Source organism: Oncorhynchus kisutch, linkage group LG1 (assembly GCF_002021735.2).
Source record: "Oncorhynchus kisutch isolate 150728-3 linkage group LG1, Okis_V2, whole genome shotgun sequence".
NCBI lineage: Eukaryota > Metazoa > Chordata > Actinopteri > Salmoniformes > Salmonidae > Oncorhynchus > Oncorhynchus kisutch.
The window spans coordinates 51,211,345-51,231,632 of NC_034174.2; the positions used below are offsets into that span (position 1 = coordinate 51,211,345).

General features: G+C 44.7%; 1 protein-coding gene across 2 annotated transcripts in view; it reads right to left on the reverse strand.

The window, feature by feature from the left end:
* Positions 1-1,183: 1,183 nt before the first annotated feature.
* LOC109867580 (copine-9-like) overlaps positions 1,184-20,288 on the reverse strand; it is a 224,315-nt gene continuing 205,210 nt past the window's right edge. Inside the window, exons 17-20 of one of the 2 annotated variants that reach the window (XM_031826680.1) lie at positions 20,091-20,218; positions 10,889-10,991; positions 10,631-10,688; positions 1,184-3,119 (exon numbers count right to left, since the gene is read on the reverse strand). In XM_031826680.1, coding sequence (XP_031682540.1) covers positions 2,854-3,119; positions 10,631-10,688; positions 10,889-10,991; positions 20,091-20,218 — 555 coding nt within the window. In that variant the 3' untranslated portion in view covers positions 1,184-2,853. The remainder of the gene's footprint in view (positions 3,120-10,630; positions 10,689-10,888; positions 10,992-20,090; positions 20,219-20,288) is intronic. The other variant, XM_031826686.1, reaches the window with a different exon arrangement.

A 20,288-nucleotide genomic window follows, 5' to 3' on the forward strand; every position in this document is an offset into this window, starting at 1 on the left:
GTTAGTACATCTAATTTGTGCATGACACAAGTAATTTTTCCACCAATTTCTTACAGACAGATTATTTCACTTATAATTCACTGTATCACAATTCCAGTGGATCAGACGTTTACATACACTAAGTTGACTGTGCCTTTAAACAGTTTGGAAAATTCCAGAAAATGATGTCGTGGTTTAGAAGCTTCTGATAGGCTAAATTACATTCTTTGAGTCAATTGGAGGTCTACCTGTGGATGTATTTCAAGGCCTACCTTCAAACTCAGTGCCTCTTTGCTTGACATAATGGGAAAATCAAAAGAAATCAGCCAAGACCTCAGAAAAAAAATTGTAGACCTCCACAAATCTGGTTCATCCTTGGGAGCAATTTCCAAACGCCTGAAGGTACCACATAAACAATAGTACGCAAGTATAAACACCATGGGACCACGCAGCTGTCATACAGCTCAGGAAGGAGACATGTTCTGTCTCCTAGAGATGAACGTACTTTGGTGCGAAAAGTGCAAATCAATCCCAGAACAAAAGCAAAGGACCTTGTGAAGATGCTGGAGGAACAGGTACAAAAGTATCTGTAGCCACAGTAAAACAAGTCCTATATTGACATAACCTGAAAGGCCGCTCAGCAAGGAAGAAGCCACAGCTCCAAAACCGCCATAAAAAATACAGACTACGGTTTGCAACTGCAAACGGTTTGCAACTGAGGACAAAGATTGTACTTTTTGGAGAAATGTCCTCTGGTCTGATGAAACAAAAATAGAACTGTATAAATATAAAAAATAAATACATTTATAGAAACTATAGAAATAGAAACTTAAGGACAACAAAGTCAAGGCATTGGAGTGGCCATCACAAAGCCCTGACCTCAATCCCATAGAAAATGTGTGGGCAGAACTGAAAAAGCATGTGTGAGCAAGGAGGCCTACAAAACTGACTCAGTCCCACCAGCTCTGTCAGGAGGAATGGACCGAAATTCACCCAACGTATTGTGGGAAGCTTGTGGAACGTTTGACCCAAGTTAAACAATTTAAAGGCAATGCTACCAAATAGTAATTGAGTGTATGTAAACTTCTGACCCACTGGGAATGTGATGAAAGAAATAAAAGCAGAAATAAATCATTCTCTCTACTATTATTCTGACATTTCACATTCTTAAAATAAAGTGGTGATCCTAACTGACCTAAGACATGGCATTGTTGCTAGGATTAAATGTCAGGAATTGTGAAAAACTGTTTAAATGTATTTGGCTAAGGTGTATGTAAACTTCCGACTTCAACTGTACATATTTCATTGGTAGCTACCAATTCTTCATGGCTAGCTAGCTAGCCAGTTAGACCTATTGACTTGGACTTACCCATTCACTGAACCGTCTTCCAGTCAGGTCAACAATGGCAATAGAAACTAAACAAGATATACACAAAGCAACCATTTTACTTCATAACTATCAGCTACCATAATAATGTAGCTAACCAGATATTTTAACATGCAAAAATGATCTAAAACTAATATTATGTGAGATATATTCTTCGTGGGTTGCTAGCTAACAATTATTTGTGGCTATCTGGCTAGCTAACAGTACTAGTTGCTAGCCAGTTAGCCCTATTGACCTATTATGGGCTTGTGATATATGGTATGTAGGCAGATAAACATGGCAAAATGAACACCGCCTGTATTTATTAACGTATCAAAATAATATATTATAGTCAGGCAACATATGAGATGTGAATAAGCAACATTTAATTCTGAATAGGAGTGTATTTTCTCTCGCTTCAGCTCAAATAATGGCCACCATTGATTTCAATACATTTTATGTCATTTTTTACGTGGTTGCATCATATTTCTTTGCATACTTTCCGTTGAAGCTTGCATTGATGCATGCTTCAAAATAAGTACAAATGGAGTACACATTCCAGAAGTGCCCTCTGTGCTCCGTTTCGGCATACTTTGACTTCAACTCATACTCTGACCCTCCCGTGCTCCAATTTGCGTGCTCAGAGCACGGTAGTATGCATTGAGAGAAACACCCAATGACTCCAGATGCCGAGGCTGAGACCTCAACCGTCCAGAGACGCCATCTTGTTACCGTCTCCCTTGTTTTGCGAAACTCATCCAAAAGCTTTCAGAAATGCCCTGAGAAGAAACCAAACATGAATAGACTTCCTGTGCCTTTCACTTGTTTTGGATATTAACCGGCTGTCCCACTTTCTTCAATGTTTGTACAGTGTCATTATACACATGGAAATATACATTGGCCAGAGAGTGGACAAAGTAAAGTACTGCCATTGCAACCCAAGTGGCCAATTTGTTTCTGTTTTGGACCACAAAAGATGTGAGAATGAAACACTCATTGCATGCGTGGCTAGTGAGGCATAGGAAAAAAGGTGAACATCGATCGCTCTTTCTGTCTGTTGAGAAGCCCACAAACTCTTGCTTTTTACAACGTTTAACGGTGACTGTTCCTTGACCCCTGCATATAAAAAGAAGCTAAGGGGTCAGTGAGGGGTTGGCAACCACAGAAGCAGTTCCAACAGTTCTCACTCCAAAGGTCATGCTCCATTTGACCCTTGTTAAGCTGTACAGTTGTTACATCACAGCATGGCGGTGTTCACCAGACAGGAAATCGCTACTGCAGTGTGTGTGTGTGTGTGTGTGTGTGTATGTGTGTGTGTGTGTGTGTGTGTGTGTGTGTGTGTGTGTGTGTGTGTGTGTGTGTGTGTGTGTGTGTGCGTGCGTGCGTGCGTGCATATGTGTACCCCAACAGCTTCAGTGTGTGTCTCTTCAGGTATTTGCTGCAACTGAAAATGGTCCAAACAATGTCTCTAAACCCAAGAACCAAAGACCCCCACCCAAACCCCTCTCTCAGATGCGCAGCTTGTGGAGTCCTGGCGGGGTGGTAGTGGTGGTGGAGGAGGCGGGCCGGGGCTCGATGTCCCTCGTCTTCATGAAACCCAGCAGCTGCTCAGGGATTTCTGCCAACACGTCCTTCGCCAGCCGTGCCATGCTCAGCACCTGGTTGCCCTGGCGGTCTATGTAGTCCCGGAAAGGCACAAACTGGACTATGTCTCTCTCGGCAATGCGCCCCTTAGAGGACACTCTGACCTCGTCACCATCCAGTTCCTCCATCGCTATGGAGCAGAAACAGACAGAGGGAGAGGTAGAGAAATGGGGTAGAGGCAGGGAAAGAGAGGGAGTTAGAGACAGAGTTAGAGTCATAGACAGAGACAGAGAGAGTCAGACAGAGAGTCAGAGTCAGGGACAGAGACAGAGATGATGTCACGTAAATCCATTATTAGACAGAATGCTGTTTGTGTTATTAATGTGTGTTGGATTTGTGATCAATATGGCACCCTACCAGTGGAGGCTGCTGAGGGGAGAATGGCTCATAATAATGGCCGGAACGGATCAATTGGAATGGCATCAAACAGCTGGAAACCATATGTTTGATGTTTTTGAAACCATTCCGCTGATTCCGCTCCAGTCATTACCATGAGCCCATTCTCCCCAAATAAGGTGCCACCAGCCTCCTGTGTCACTTTGTTTGCCAAAAGCGCAACTAATAATACAATAGTAGGTCAAAGACATAATTCTGTACATGAAAGCCCCAGAGCAAACATATTTTAAAAACATCTTCCTGAAACTTCATACTTACATTATTAGGAGTGATTTTAATATAACCAACGGCATCCATATTAGGAACTATTTTCTGAGAACCGACAACATCCTAATGTGGATGCCGTAACATTCTAACAGACTACATCATGAATACTAATATCTATTTTGGTGTCGAGAAGATGTGGGTCCATCTTATCTGGTGTACTGGAGTAGAGAGGAGCTGGGAGGCAGATGCCTGGCCATGCCTGTGGGACTATACAGTTGGGTTCACACTGATGTCTTTGAGAGAGCATGCCTCAGCCATGGGCAGCAACCCAAAACTACTCAATACCCACCCACCCTCCCTCATCTCCTCTCCTCCAGGACCAGTAACCTGAAAAGCACTGGATAAATAAAGGCAATGGGCTGGAGACCTATCCAGTGCTTTCACCTATGGCTGTAGGGTATAGCAGTGCAGAGAGGAAGAGAGAGGGGGTGAAGGGACAGCAGGATGGCAGGAAAGTGGGGCAGGTGTCTTGGGTAAACCCAGACATGTGGGGGGCATCCCCTGAGTCACTGACTTATACAAAGCCTTCTGCTCCCTTGAATGTCACACACATGCACGCGCACGCACGCACACACACACACACACACACACACACACACACCGCCTTCTGTTTGAATGTTACACACAAGAACAAGCGTGCTTACAGAGTACACACACACACTCACACACCTGCTGTTTCCCATGAATTTCACACCCATGAATGTGTGTGTGTGTACATGCAGGCGCAGGAGTGCTTGGTACACACTGATGATGCACATACATTCACTCCACACACATATGCACACAAACATCTACAGGTACACAGGTGCATCCAAACAGATGCCCACATGCAGACTTCATGGGAACATGGGAGGCATTTTGGAGAGAGGAACATGGCATGATGGAAAGATTCGAAGAGGGGAAGGATAAGAGAGGAGAGGATGGGAATAGCAGAGGAGAGAGGAGAGGAGATGCGTTGCACTCAAGCATATGTGCGAGAGACAGTCTGTTTGCACAGGCTCCCTGTGGAGAGAAAGAGCTCCCAGTTCCCTCTGACTGAGCAAGAGGAGGATAAGAGAGCGTAGATGAGTCAAATACCCCTCCACCTATAGACCACTTAAAGTTATGCTGATTTCCCAACCACCACACAATCTGGAGCAATCAGTCAAACCATCACAAACCAATACTCTAGTGATTTAATTTATACACTTTTAAATGGCTCTGTCTCACACACACACACACTAGAGACTCACACATAGGCACGAGCATGCATGCACACACATACACACACAACCCCTACGGCAGCTACCCCTGACCCCTCGCACAGCCCTGTGTAGTTTGTAATAGGTCCCAAAGAGACCCCCTTGTCGTTAGGCATGAATAATTTCCCCTTTTCTGCTTCCTTTCCCCAACTACCGGCAGTATCTTTAATTCAAATCACTTAGCCAATTAACTTTTGGAATAGGCATAATGCATAATAAGTGTGCTCCAGTGTTTGCACATTTACTTTGGGAGTGACTGCTTTGTTTTGCTGCTCTCTTGCTAGCTGAAGAGCTTCAGCTTTCCAGCACAACTCTTTCTCACTATGCCAGAAGGAGTGTACACAGCAGTGGCGGTCAGTGCCGTTTAAGATGAGGGAGGACGGACAATTTTTGTTGTTGTTGTTGATTAGCATGTTCTTCTTTCTATTTCAGGTATGTTTATCCACGCTTTGTTCCATTTGCTTCCATTTAAGAAACGTTTTTTTCAACAGAATCGGCGGAATGAATACATCACATGAACACACGCAAACACAGTTCACATTCATAGCAGCCACATACAAACAGCATGATCACTTTCTAATCGACCTGGCCGGGGTTTCCTGGAATGACATTGACCTCATCCCGTCAGTAGATGATGCCTGGCTATTCTTTAAAAGTGCCTTCCTCACCATCTTAAATAAGCATGCCCCTCTCAAAAAATGTAGAACTAGGAATAGATATAGTCCTTGGTTCATGCCAGAACTGTCTGCCCTTGACAAGCACAAAAACATCCTGTGGCGTTCTGCATTAGCATCGAATAGCCCCCGTGACATGCAACTTTTCAGGGAAGTTAGGAACAAATATACACAGGCAGTTAGAAAAGCCAAGGCAAGATTTTTCAAACAGAAATTTGCATCCTGTAGTACTAACTCAAAAAAGTTCTAGGACACTGTAAAGTCCATGGAGAATAAGAGCACCTCCTCCCAGCTGCCCACTGCTCTGAGGCTAGGAAACATTGTCACCACCGATAAATCCACTATAATTGAGAATTTCAATAAGCATTTCTCTACGGCTGGCCATGCTTTCCACATGGCTACCCCTACCCCGGTCAACTGCCCGGCACCCTCCACAGCAACCCGCCAAAGCCCCCACCATTTATCCTTTACCCAAATCCAGATAGCCGATGTTCTGAAAGAGCTGCAAAATCTGGAAAATTATCTGCCAAAATTGTTGCAACCCCTATTACTAGCCTGTTCAACCTCTCTTTCGTATCGTCTGAGATTCCCAAAGATTGGAAAGCTGGTTATCCCCCTCTTCAAAGGGGGTGACACTCTAGACCCAAACTGCTACAGACCTATATCTATCCTACCCTGTCTTTCTAAGGTCTTCGAAAGCCAAGTTAACAAACAGATTACTGACCATTTTGTATCCCACCGTACCTTCTCCGCTATGCAATCTGTTTTCAGAGCTGGTCATGGGTGCACCTCAGCCACGCTCAAGGTTCTAAACGACATCATAACCGCCATCGATAAGAGACATTAATGTGTAGCTGTATTCATCGACCTGGCCAAGGCTTTCGACTCTGTCAATCACAACATTCTTATTGGCAGACTCGACAGCCTTGGTTTCTCAAATGATTGCCTCGCCTGGTTTACCAACTACTTCTCTGATAGAGTTCAGTGTGTCAAATCGGAGGGCCTGTTGTCTTGGACCTCTGACAGTCTCTATTGGTGTGCCACAGGGTTCAATTCTCGGGCCGACTCGCTTTTCTGTATACATCAATGATGTTGCTCTTGCTGCTGGTGATTCTCTGATCCACCTCTACGCAGATGACACCATTCTGTATACTTCTGGCCCCTCCTTGGACACTGTGTTAACTAACCTCCAGACGAGCTTCAATGCCATACAACTCTCCTTCCGTGGCCTCCAACTGCTCTTAAACGCAAGTAAAACTAAATGCATGCTTTTCAATCAATCGCTGCCCGCACCTGCTCGCCCGTCCAGCATCACTACTCTGGACGGCTCTGACTTAGAATACGTGGACAACTACAAATACCTACGTGTCTGGTTAGACTGTAAACTCTCCTTCCAGACTCACATTAAGCATCTCCAATCCAAAATTAAATCTAGAATGGGCTTCCTATATCGCAACAAAGCATCCTTCACTCATGCTGCCAAACGTATCCTCGTAAAACTGACCATCCTACCAATCCTCGACTTCGGTGATGTCATCTATAAAATAGCCTCCAACACTCTACTCAACAAACTGGTTGCAGTCTATCACAGTGCAATTCGTTTTGTCACCAAAGCCCCATACACTACCCACCATTGCGACCTGTACGCTCTCTTTGGTTGGCCCTCGCTTCATACTCATCGCCAAACCCAAGTCTCTGCTAGGTAAAGCCTCGCCTTATCTCAGCTCACTGGTCACCATAGCAGCACCCACTCCTAGCACGTGCTCCAGCAGGTATATCTCACTGGTCACCCCCAAAGCCAATTCCTCCTTGGGTCGTCTTTCCTTCCAGTTCTCTGCTGCCCATGACTGGAACGAATTGCAAAAATCTCTGAAGCTGGAAACTCACATTTCCCTCACTAGCTTTAAGCACCAGCTGTCAGAGCAGTTTACAGATCACTGCACCTGTACTTAGCCTATCTGTAAACAGCCCATCTATCTACCTACCTCATCCCCATGCTGGTATTCATTTATTTATTTTGCTCCTTTGCACCCCAGTATCTCTACCTGCACATTCATCTTCTACCGATCTACCATTCCAGTGTTTAATATATATATATTATATATTTTCTTATAAACTTACCTCATTTGCACTCACTGTATATAGACTTTTTGTTTTCTTTTGTTCTACTGTATTATCGACTGTATGTTTTGTTTATTCCATGTGTAACTCTGTGTTGTTGTATGTGTCGAATTGCTACGCTTTATCTTGGCCAGGTTGCAGTTGCAAATGAGAACTTGTTCTCAACTAGCCTACCTGGTTAAATAAAGGTGAAAAAAAACAATTTACTCATTGTAATTCCCTCTCGCATTTACACGCTCTCCTCCTCTTTCACATTTTCCCTTCGCTTGTGGACAACACATCAGCTGTCTGTGACCAGGTGAAAAAACCTTTCCAAGCCAAACATTCATATCATAACCACTAACCACTACACACAGCCTACATCATTGTCTCCATATTAGCTAGCTAACATCATTGTCAACATAGCTAATAGAACTAACGCATTAGTAAACCCACTACAGTAATGCAGTATAGTGTACAGTCAGCAAACAGTTTAGCAGTTACACAGATATAGCTCTCTCTCTCTATCTCTCTTGCTTCTCCTTCATTTTTGAAGAAATGTATTTGTTCAAAACTGTTACTTAAACTATTCTCCTTCTCTCTGAGTCAACTACTTACCACATTTTATGCACTGCAGTGCTAGCTAGTTGTAGCTTATGCTTTCAGTACTAGATTCATTCTCTGATCCTTTTTTTGAACAGGCCTTTTGACCATAGGGCTCTGGTCAAAAGTAGTACACTATACTCTTAGAAAAAAGGGGCCCAAAAGGGTTCTTTGGCTTTCCCTAAAGGCAAACTCTTTTTGGTTCCAGGTAGAATCATTTTGGTTCCAGGTAGAACTCTTTTGGGTTCCATGTAGGACCCTCTGGGGAAAGGGTTCTACATGGAACCCAATAGGGTTCTACCTGGAACCAAAAAGGGTTCTTCAAAGGGTTCTCCTATGGGGACAGCCTAAGAAGATTTTTAGGTTCTAGATAGCACCTTTGTGTAAATAGGGAATAAGGTGCAATTTAGGAAGCATCCACAATCCCGTTCCTTGGTTTTGCCATAGTCGAGTTGTGGCTGACTATTGGCCAATATGGGGAATATATAGGGAATAGTGTGCCATTTCAAGATTGTGCAACAGCTGCAATTGCATCATTATCCAATGATTGACATGAGTATGGTAGGCAGAGAAGGATATCACTCAAACCAAGTTCTCTGCTGCTGCATATTGTAACTAAAATAAAATGGTACCACAACAGAAATGGGACTCAGGATACACTCTTAGAAAAAATGGGTTCCTTGTTTTTCCCAAAGGAGAACTCTATTTGGTTCCAGGTAGAACCCTTTTGTGGTGAAAAAGGATCTACTTAGAACATTTAAGTGGTGAAAGAGTTTAACGTAGAATCTTGTATAAGTGAATGAGTTCCAACAAAAAATATATATATTTTCAGAAGGTTCTCCTATGGGGACAATTAAATAACCCTTTATGGTTCTAGGTAGCACCTTTTTTTCTAAGAGTAAGTAACATGATAATGAAGTAAAAAATGCAAACATCCTTTGCATGAATGGATTGTTTTGTGCAGAGTTTACCCACACATGGTATTATTATTCAGCTCTGCCGTTAACCTTCTGAGCTTAAGCTAGGTAACCCAGGTAACAAAGCCTCAGTGGAAGTCTGATATATCAGGTGTGTTAATCCGGCACCATATGGGGAAAAAATGGACTGAAACAGCGAGGGAATAGATGGGTTGGCTGGAAGCCACGTTTTTATGATTCTGAATGGTCAGATAGCAACAGTGACAAGAAGATACCATGTGGGGAATCGTAGGTGGCTCGTTTCATCTTGTTATTGATACCATGTCTTGTTTTGAGGTGTTTTGACTGATTTCATGTTAATTTTTCCAATTTCGCTAGCTAGCCAACCAACAAATGTAACAATGTTTTTGAGACAAGTGCTCATTGTGCAATAAACATTTGAGGATGAAATATAGTTTAAATGTTGTCAACAATCTAAGCCAACCCTGTCTGTGCCCCATAGTTGCGCACGTGCTGGTTTTGTTGCTAAACAACCAACCCGTCTATTGCTAATTTCATGTTCAATTGCAAAACGTTTTCCATTGCCCTACTCAATACGACCTAGGACTCACTTACTCTGAGTTCCTCTCCACCGAGAGACATGACACAGGAGTCACGACCTGTTACCACATGAGACTAATGCTAAGGATTATATGGGAAGGGGGAAGGAATCAACACATTCCTCTTCCTGGAGAGCAACTGATAGTATGTTTTTTTATTGTTTTTAATTTTACATTTAAATTAATTTTTTGTTATTTTATTCCTTTTGTTTTTCAATTTTGGGAGTCGTTTTTTTTTAGGGTGGATCAGCTTTAATATTGCAGATATATTGTTACTTCCATCAATGTAATTGTCTGCATCATTTCCAATCCCCCATATATTTTTTTGGTATATATAAACATGCATACACATACACATATATATATACAACTGATTTACCTCACCTGGTTCACCTTTTGGGTGGAGTTTGCACTTTAGGGGCAATGGAATGGGGTCAAATAAGCAAACTCCGCCTACCTGGTGCCCTAGGCAAACTAAAAACAATTGGGTGTGCAGGTTTTGGTTCTACCTGTACTCAAGCTGCTCTTCAGGATCAAATCAAATGTGTTAAAAGAGTAGAAGAGGGCTGGAGCAAAAGCCTGTACCGCTCCATACCAGGAGATGTGGGTGTCCTTGCTGTATATCTATGATAGGGGGAGATACATTTGGAAGAAAGGGAGAGCAGGAAGGGGATTCACCAGTTCCTAAAACTTCTGGGAAGGAGATTGCAGTTGTTCTGTTACCTATCCTGCTGATCTTTAGTGCACTTCACAGACAGTGACACATTGACTGCCTAGCATTGAGAGAAGAACAGAAGCTGGGTCACCCCCCCCCCCCCCCACCCCCCACCGGACAGACACTTACCATCAAACTCAGCAGGACCCACTCCCACTATGATGATAGACATGGGCAGAGCGGCAGCCTGCGGAGAAAAATCACACACACACACACACGCACACAGACACGCACACGCACACACACACACGCACACACACACACACACACACACACACAGGAAATGATATCATTATGACGTCCCGTGCCACATTTTGGGACACACACACAAACTTAAGGCCCACCAATGTCAACAACACACATCACTGAGTTGTGATGAACACTCACATTGACCACAGCCTCCTTGGTCTGCACCATGTCTGAGATGACTCCGTCTGTGATCATCAACAGCACAAAGTACTGGGATCCGTCAGTCACATCCTCAGCACACCTGCACGGAGCAACACAGCACAGGTTGAAACACAAATCAAACCAAATCGTATTTGTCACGTGCGCCCTTCCCAAAATAGTAACACAAGAGGAATAAAATAAAATACACAAGAATGGTGCTATGTACATGGAGTACCGGTGCCAGATCAATATGCAGAGGTACGAGGTACTTGAGGTGGATATGTACATGAAGGCAGGGTAAAGTAACTAGGCATCAGGATAGATAATAATACGAGTTAAATAAAGAGCAGCAGCAGCAAATGATGAGTGTAAAAGTGTGTGAGTGTGCGTGTGTAATATGTATGTGCGTTTGTGTTGTGTCGGTATGCGTGTGTGTTTGTTGTGTGAGTGTGTAATGTATGTGAATGTGTGTGGGTTTTGTGTGGGAGTGTCAATGTAGTGTGTGTGTGTGTGAGGGTGTATATGGTTTGTATATATAGTCTAGTGAGTGTGCGTAGGGTAAGTGGAAGGTAGAGTCATTGCAGATAGTGTGTGTACCATTAATTTACTATTTGGCAGTCTTATGGCTTGGGGGTAGAAGCTGTCTCGGAGTCTGTTGGTCCGAGAGCCGTACCGTTTTGAACAGTCTATGGCTTGGGGGACTTTGGCAATTTTTCGGCACTTCCTGTCACGTTCTGACCTTAGTTCCTTTATTATGTCTTTGTGTTAGTTTCGGCAGGGCGTGAGTTGGGTTGGGTAGTCTATGTTCTTTTTTCTATGTTGTGTTTTTGTGTTTGGCCTGGTATGGTTCTCAATCAGAGGCAGGTGTTGTTCGTTGTCTCTGATTGAGAATCATACTTAGGTAGCCTGTTTTCCCCATTTTAGTTGTGGGTGATTGTTTCTGTTTTCTGTGTCTTCACCATACAGAAGAACTGTTTCGTTTTCGTCTTTCACTTTGTTATTTTTGTGTTCAGTGTCTTTTCATAAAAAATGACGAACACTTACCACGCTGCACATTGGTCCGATCTGTCATACTCCTCTTCAGAGGAAGATGAATTGCGTTACAGAATCACCCACTACAACCGGACCAAGCAGTGTGGTAAACAGGAGCAGAGGGTGCTGGACTCCTGGACATGGGAGGAGATTTTGGACAGAAAGGGACCCTGGGCACATGCTGGGGAATATCACCGCCCCAAGGCAGAGCTGGAGGCAGCGAAAGCTGAGCGGCAGCGATATGGGGAGGTAGCACGGCAGCGCGACAGGCACGAGAGGCAGCCCCCAAAAAACATTTGTCAGGTTGGAGACCTGAGCCCGCTCCTCGTGCTTACCGGAAAAAGCGCAGTACTGGTCAGGCACCGTGTTATGCGATCAAGCACACGGTGTCGCCAGTACACGCTCATAGGCCAGCCCCCCAAGTGCCATGAGAGAGTGGGAATCCAGCCAGGGTGTGTTGTGCCAGCCCAGCGTGTTTGATCTCCGGTACGCCGTTTCGGCCCAGTGTATCCTGCGCCGGCGCTGCGTGCTGTGTCTCCGAGGCGCTGGGAGGGTGCAGTGCGTTCTATGCCTGCGCTCAGCCCATGCCGGGCGAATGTGGGTATTGAGCCTAAGGGAGAGGTGCGAGTGGTATGCACCAGATCTCCAGTGCTCACCCACAGCCCGGTTCAACCTGTGCCTGCACTCTGGAGGGTCCGGGCTAAAGGGGTCATCCAGCCTGGAGGATTGGTGCCAAGGCTGCGCACCAGGGCTCCAGTGCTCCCCCACAGCCCGGTCCATCCGGTGCCTCCTCCACGCACCAGGCCTCCTGTAGGTCTCCCCAGACTGGTGGGTCCTGTGGCAGCCCCACGCACCAGGCTGTCTCTCCGTCTCCTCCCTCCAGGTTCGCCCGTCTGACCTGAGCTGCCAGAGCCGCACGTCTGTCCTGAGCTGCCAGAGCCGCCCGTCAGTCAGGAGCTGCCAGAGCCGCCCGTCAGTCAGGAGCTGCCAGAGCCGCCCGTCAGTCAGGAGCTGCCAGAGCCGCCCGTCAGTCAGGAGCCGGGAATCACCCTTTACTCTGGCGCTGCCGGAATCGCCCTTCACTCCGGCTGCCGGAGTCTCCCGCCTGTCCGGTGCTGCCAGAATCTCCCGTCCATTCGGGACCCGCGGCAAGGGTCCCCAGTCCGAGGTCGGCAGCAAGGGTGGCAGCTCCCAAGGAACCACTTAAGTGGGCCGAGACTATGGTGGAGTGGGGTCCACGTCCCGTGCCAGAGCCACCACCGCGGACAGATGCCCACCCAGACCCTCCCCTATAGGTTCAGGTTTTGTGGGCGGAGTCCGCACCTTTGGGGTGCGGACTACTGTCACGTTCTGACCTTAGTTCCTTTATTATGTCTTTGTGTTAGTTTGGTCAGGGCGTGAGTTGGGGTGGGTAGTCTATGTTCTTTTCTCTATGTTGTGTTTTTGTGTTTGGCCTGGTATGGTTCTCAATCAGAGGCAGGTGTCATTCGTTGTCTCTGATTGAGAATCATACTTAGGTAGCCTGTTTTCCCCATTTTAGTTGTGGGTGATTGTTTCTATTTTCTGTGTCTTCACCATACAGGACTGTTTAATTTTCGTCTTTCACTTTGTTATTTTCGTGTTCAGTGTCTTTTCATAAAAAATGACGAACAGTTTTCACGCTGCACATTGGTCCGATCTGTCATACTCCTCGTCAGAGGAAGACAAATTGCGTTACACTTCCTCTGACACCGCCTGATATAGAGGTCCTGGATGGCAGGGAGCATTGCCCCAGTTATGTTCTGAACTGTCTGCACCACCCTGTGTAGCGCATTGCAGTCAAGGGCGGTGCATTTGCCATGCCAAACGGGGATGCAGCCAGTCAAGATGGCCTTGATGGTGCAGTGCCCTCTTCACGATTGTGCGGATGTTTGTGTACCATGTTAAGTTTATTTGAGCTGTTCTTGTCATAATATGGACATAATATGGACTTGGTCTTTTACCAAATTTGGCAATTTTATGTATATCACCCCTAAGTTGTCACAACAGAACTGATTGGCTCAAACACATTAAGAAGGAAAGAAATTCCACAAATTAACTTTAAACAAGGCACACCTGTTAATTGAAATGCATTCCAGGTGACTACCTCATGAAGTTGGTTAAGAGAATGCCAAGATTGTGTAAAGCTGTCATCAAGGCAAAGGGTGGCTACTTTGAAGAATCTCAAATAGAAAATATATTTTGATTTGTTTTTTTGGTTAATACATGATTCCATATGTGTTATTTCATAGTGTGCAGCGTGAACAAAAAATTCCTGGACCCATTCCTGTATGGGTCCAACTGTTTTTGGCTGTGTGCGTGATTTTTTTTTTTTACCTTTATTTAACCAGGCAAGTCAGTTAAGAACACATTCTTATTTCCAATGACGGCCTGGGAACAGTGGGTTAACTGCCTGTTCAGGGGCAGAACGACAGATTTATACCTTGTCAGCTCGGGGGATTGAACTCGCAACCTTCCGGTTACTAGTCCAACGCTCTAACCACTAGGCTACGCTGCCGCCCCATGCACATGTAGAGGGAGACTTTCTTCTGACTTCTGGTCTTCTGTAGTAATATAGCATACACTTACAACTTTTTGAATACCATTACACTAAACTGTGCTCGATTGGCAGACGTAATATTCCCAGGTCGTCCGTTATTACCACTACATTACCGACTATTCTGTTGTCTAGACTGATGACATGGACTTGTTGCGTTGTTTAGACTGTTGACATAGAAATGTGTTCCGTTGTCTAGACTGTTGACATAGAAGTGTGTTGCATTGTTTAGACTGTTGACATAGAAGTGTGTTCCGTTGTCTAGACTGTTGACATAGAAGTGTGTTGCATTGTTTAGACTGTTGACATAGAAGTGTGTTCCGTTGTCTAGACAGTTGACATAGAAGTGTGTTGCATTGTTTAGACTGTTGACATAGAAGTTGTAGCTGTCGTGTTTGTGTCTGAGCCGGTTGGCAAGTGCGTCTGCTTGTGGGACAGAGATGGTAGCTAATGGTAAGACTCCGCAGGGCGGACAAAACCCGCTGGCTGACTGTTTGATTGGACGGAGACCCGCTGGCTCACTGCCTGATTGGCTCACTCTCACCATCTGGATGGAGGGGGAAGAGGAAAAGAGTGAAGGGTAAATGGCACCTCTCTCTCTCTCTGTCGGGTAATATCCCATCCTCTCTATCTGTCTGTGTCTAGTTCTCTCTCACTAGTGTGTGAAAGTCTCTATCCTTCTCTCTCTTACGTCCGTCCGTCCGTCCGTCCGTCTGTCTGTCTCTCACTATCTCTGTATGTATGCATTTGTCAGTCTCTCTCTCTCTCTCTCTCAAACACACACAGACAAAATCATCTATTAACTTACATTCTACGTAGTATATCAACATTACAAGTGAAATAAAGGACAAGACAGGAACGCATTGGAGAATGGTTGAATCAGCTGACATGTACAGGGAGAAAGATTGTGGGCCTTTCACTACAGTACATGTAGCCCCATTTCTGGAAACACTGGATGGGAGTGGTGGGTGTTGTTAGAGAACCAAAATATTTCCCCGAGACTCTTGTTTCTAACTCCACTCAAGGTGTGATGTGGTAGTTATTACTCCAGTCTCTGCTGCTGTGATGAGTTATATTAGGTAAAGGAGCCCAGAGAGCGGCTTGATTCACCCCCACACCTCACATGTGGACACATCCACATGACTGGAGGGCCTTCCTCCTCCTCATCATCACCATCTCTGTCCCACAAGCAGCCGCATGGGCCAACCCGGGGTGGAGGATGAGCCAAACGAGGGTGGAGGAGGAGGATGACGAAGCATAATGAGTGGAATGGAGAGAGACTTTTGAGAAAGGGTGAGAGAGAGGACGGTGGAGAGGAGAGACAGAAAGAGAGAAAGACAGGAAGTGAGAAAGAGAGGAGGGAGAGAGAGAGAGGGAGAGTAGGAAAGGAGATGAACGGAAATGTGATAACGCAAGATGAGGGCTAAAGGACAAAAATTTGATAAGACAATAATATACAATAATAAAGGAATAAGAGAAAGAAAGAGAGACAGAGACAATATGTGAAAGAGAAAAATGATATTATTAATCTCATTTCCTCAAACAGGTGCTAATCATCAGCTATATCATCATCATCATTATGCTAATATAGCACCATATTGAACGAGAATTCATGAAGTTCTTGCATCCACAGTCGAGCCTCAGCACCCCACTCTATTAAGTTATGCAAAAGAGATGCCGCATTCACTGGAAAGTATATTACCATACTTGTATACACTCAGGATACCAAACATTAGGAACACCTTCCTAATATTGAGTTGCACCCCCACCCCAAAACACACTTCTATGTCAACAGTTTAGACCACGCAACACTTCTACGACAACAGTCTAGAAAACGCAACACTTCTATGTCAACAGTCTAGACAACGCAACACTTTCATGACAACAGTCTAGACCACGCAACACTTTTATGACAGGTGACATCAATAAGAGATCATAGCTTTCACCTGGATTCACCTTGTCAGTCTATGTCATGGAAAGAGCAGGTGTTCTTAATGTTTGGTACACAAAAAATAAACAGGAAGTACATAACAGGGCCATTAGAAAATGTGTTTCATGAAATACATACAACATTTTGGGGGATTTAGTTGTGAGAAATTGTGTATTTTTACTAAGGTGAGAGGTATGAGACTGTAGTTTGGTGGAAATCCCCATCGACTGACAATGAGTGGTCACATTTATGTAGTTGAATGAAAATTCTGTTTAAACTGCATTCATCAATCTGACTCCACTATTACTGTATGTGAATAAATGCAGGCCCTGGGCACCCCTGTGCCACTCCCTCTTTTAATTGACCTCTGTCCGACAAACATTACAACACAGTTTCCCTGTCACAATAAATCCATAGCACTTACAAACCAAACACGACAATTGAATTAACAGTAACATTCATTTAGACAATGAAAGTCTTCATCAGTTTTCACACCTCTTCTTGCGTCAGTGACCCCAGGACTTTGCTGGGAAATTCTCGTCTCAGAGGATAAGGTGTGTTTCTCCTGTGAGATGCAAATATACGGTCATCCATCAGAAGAGTTTCATAAAACGCGATTGAGTCATCACGCTGGGTCTCGGCACCTGCAAGTCGCTAGTCGCGAGTTTCACCTTCTCTCGTTTTTCCACTACAAGACCTTAAGCAGCCCATTTAGGGAGAGTCTTTCCTCCTACCTGGAGAATACCAAGATCACAAGATCTTCTATAATTCATATTCTATGCTCTGCTTATTTCTATGGAAAGTATCCAGGGACACCTTTATAACACCGGAATACCAGTAAAACACTCACACAATGGCACATCTACTATTCCTTTCTAATACTACAACTATTACACCATATAATTAATTATGTTTATATGAACTACATGGCCTTCTCTAGTACTACAGTGTCCTATACAACATTCAGCAACACAACTCCTGACAAGTTTTAATTGTCGCAAGGCCCCAGCTAAGCCAATTATTAAGAGTTTTGCAGTTATGTGGAACCTTTAGAGATGGAAAACAAACAGAAATAGAGCTCACGGAAGCAGGGGAGAGCAGCTAAGCTAAGCCATCAGTCTGTCAGAGTGAGAAGGAGTGCGATAGAGACAGAGACAGAGACAGCTCAGGGGAGAACATGTCAGAGTAACTCATGAGGGCTAGGGCAGCCTAAGGGTGGAATACTGCAGAGGAGAGGAGTGTGTGTGTGTGCGTGTGTGTGTGTATGTGTGTGTGTGTGTGTGTGTGTGTGTGTGTGTGTGTGTGTGTGTGTGTGTGTGTGTGTGTGTGTGTGTGTGTGTGTGTGTGTGTGTGTGTGTGTGTGTGTGTGTGTGGTGGGTAAGAGAGTTTGTGTGTTTGCATACAGTATGTATTTGCATACAGTATATGTGACTCTCGTATCGTTTCAAGCAAGTCAAAACACATATGTACACTGAGTATACACAAACATTAAGAACACCTGCTCTTTCCATGACATAGACTGACCAGGTGAATCCAGGTGAAAGCTATGATCCATTATGGATGACACTTGTTAAATCCACTTCAATCAGTGTAGATGAAGGGATGTGTGGCATTCAGAGGGTGAATGGGCAAGACAAAATATTTGAACGGGGTATGGTAGTAGGTACCAGGCATACCGATTTATGTCAAGAACTTCAACACTGCAGTTAAGAAAGTATTTACAAAAATAAACTGAAGTAAAATATGAATAAATAAAAGAAAAAAAAAGAAGAAAAAACAACAACTAATAATTAAGGAGCAAAATAACAGTGGAGAAGCAATATACAATGGGTACCGGTACAGAGTGAATGTGAGGGGGCACCCGTTAGTCGAGGTAATTGAGGAAATATGTACATGTAGGTAGAGGTAAAGTGACTATGCATGGATAATAAACAGCGTACAAAAATGGACTGCTTGGCCTCAGTGAATGTACTGGGCTGCACGCACTACTCTCTGTAGTGCCTTGCGGTCGGAGGCCGAGTCGTTGCCAAACCAGGCGGTGATGCAACCAATCAGGACGCTCTCGATGGTGCAGCTGTAGAACCTTTTGAGGATCTGAGGACCCATGACAAATCTTTTTAGTCTCCTGAGAGGGAATAGGGGTTGTCGTGCCCTCTTCACGACTATCTTGGTGTGTTTGGACCATGATAGTTTGTTGGTGATGTGGAGACCAAGGAACTTTTCCTGTATTCCACAATTATCCTTTATCTTGATCACGTTGGGGGAGAGGTTGTTCTCCTGGCACCACACTGCCAGGTCTCTGACTTCCTCCCTATAGGCTGTCTCATTGTTGTCAGTGATCCTTGAGATATTTCTACAACTTGATTGGAGTCCACCTGTGGTAAATTCAATTGATTGGACATGATTTGGAAAGGCACACCTGTCTTTTTAAGGTCCCACAGTTGACAGTTCATGGCAGAGCAAAAACCAAGCCATGAGGTTGAACAAACTGACCGTAGAGCTCCGAGACACGATCGTGTCGAGGCACAGATCTGGGGAACGGTACCAAAACATTTCTGCAGCATTGAAGGTCCCCAAGAACACAGTGGCCTCCATCATTCTTAAATGGAAGAAGTTTGGAACTACCAAGACTCTTCCTAGAGCTGGCCGGCCCCGCCAAACTGAGCAATCGGGGGAGAAGGGCCTTGGTCAGGGAGGTGACCAAGAACCCAATGGTCACTCTGAAAGAGCTCCAGAGTTCATATGTGGAGAGGGGAGAACCTTCCAGAAGGACACCCATCTCTGCAGCACTCCACCAATCAGGCCTTTATGGTAGTATGGCCAGATGGAAGCCACTCCTCAGTAAAAGGCACATGACAGCCCGCTTGGACTCTCAGACAATGAGAAACAAGATTCTCTGGTCTGATGAAACCAAGATTGAACTCTTTGGCTTGAATGCCAAGCGTCACGTCTGGAGAGAACCTGGCACCATCCCCATGGTGAAGCATGGTGGTGGCATGGTGGTGCTGTGGGGACTCGGAGACTAGTCAGGATCGAGGGAAAGATGAACAAAGCAAAGTACAGAGAGATCCTTGATGAAAACCTGCTCCAGAGTGCTTAGAACCTCAGCCTGGGGTGAAGGTTCACCTTCCAACTGGACAATGACCCTAAGCACACAGCCAAGACAATGCAGGAGTGGCTAGGGGGACAAGTCTCTGAATGTCCTTAAGTAGCCCAGCCAGAGCCCGGACTTGAACCCGATCGAACATCTCAGGAGAGACCTGAAAATAGCTGTGCAGCAACACTCCCCATCCAACCTGACAAAGCTTGAGAGGATCTGTAGAGGAGAATGGGAGAAACTCCCCAAATACAGGTGGGCCAAGCTTGTAGCGTTATACCCAAGAAGATTCGAGGTTATAATTGATAACAAAGGTGCTTCAACAAATTACTAATTAAAGGGTCTTAATACTTATGTAAATGTCATATTTGTAGTTTTTTTTATACATTTGCTAAAATATAATAAAACCGTTTTTGCTTTATCATTATGGGGTATTGTGTGTAGATTGATGAGGGGAAAAAACTATTTAATACATTTTCTAATAAGACTAACGTAACAAAATGTGGAAAAAATCAAGGCGTCTGAATACTGTGCACTGTGTGTGTGTGTGCTGTCATTCTCTCACCGTGCCACCTGGTTGATGACAGGAGCAAAGTTGGTGGGCCCGTAGAGCTGAACAGTTCGGAGACTCTGGAAGTAGGCCTCCAACACTCCCTCGATACCCACACAGTTTGGGTTCTCACTGTTGGAGTTCTGTGGGAAACCATGTACAAGAGAGACGGAGAGAGGGAGAGAGAAAGCTCAGATGCATCGAATACTAATG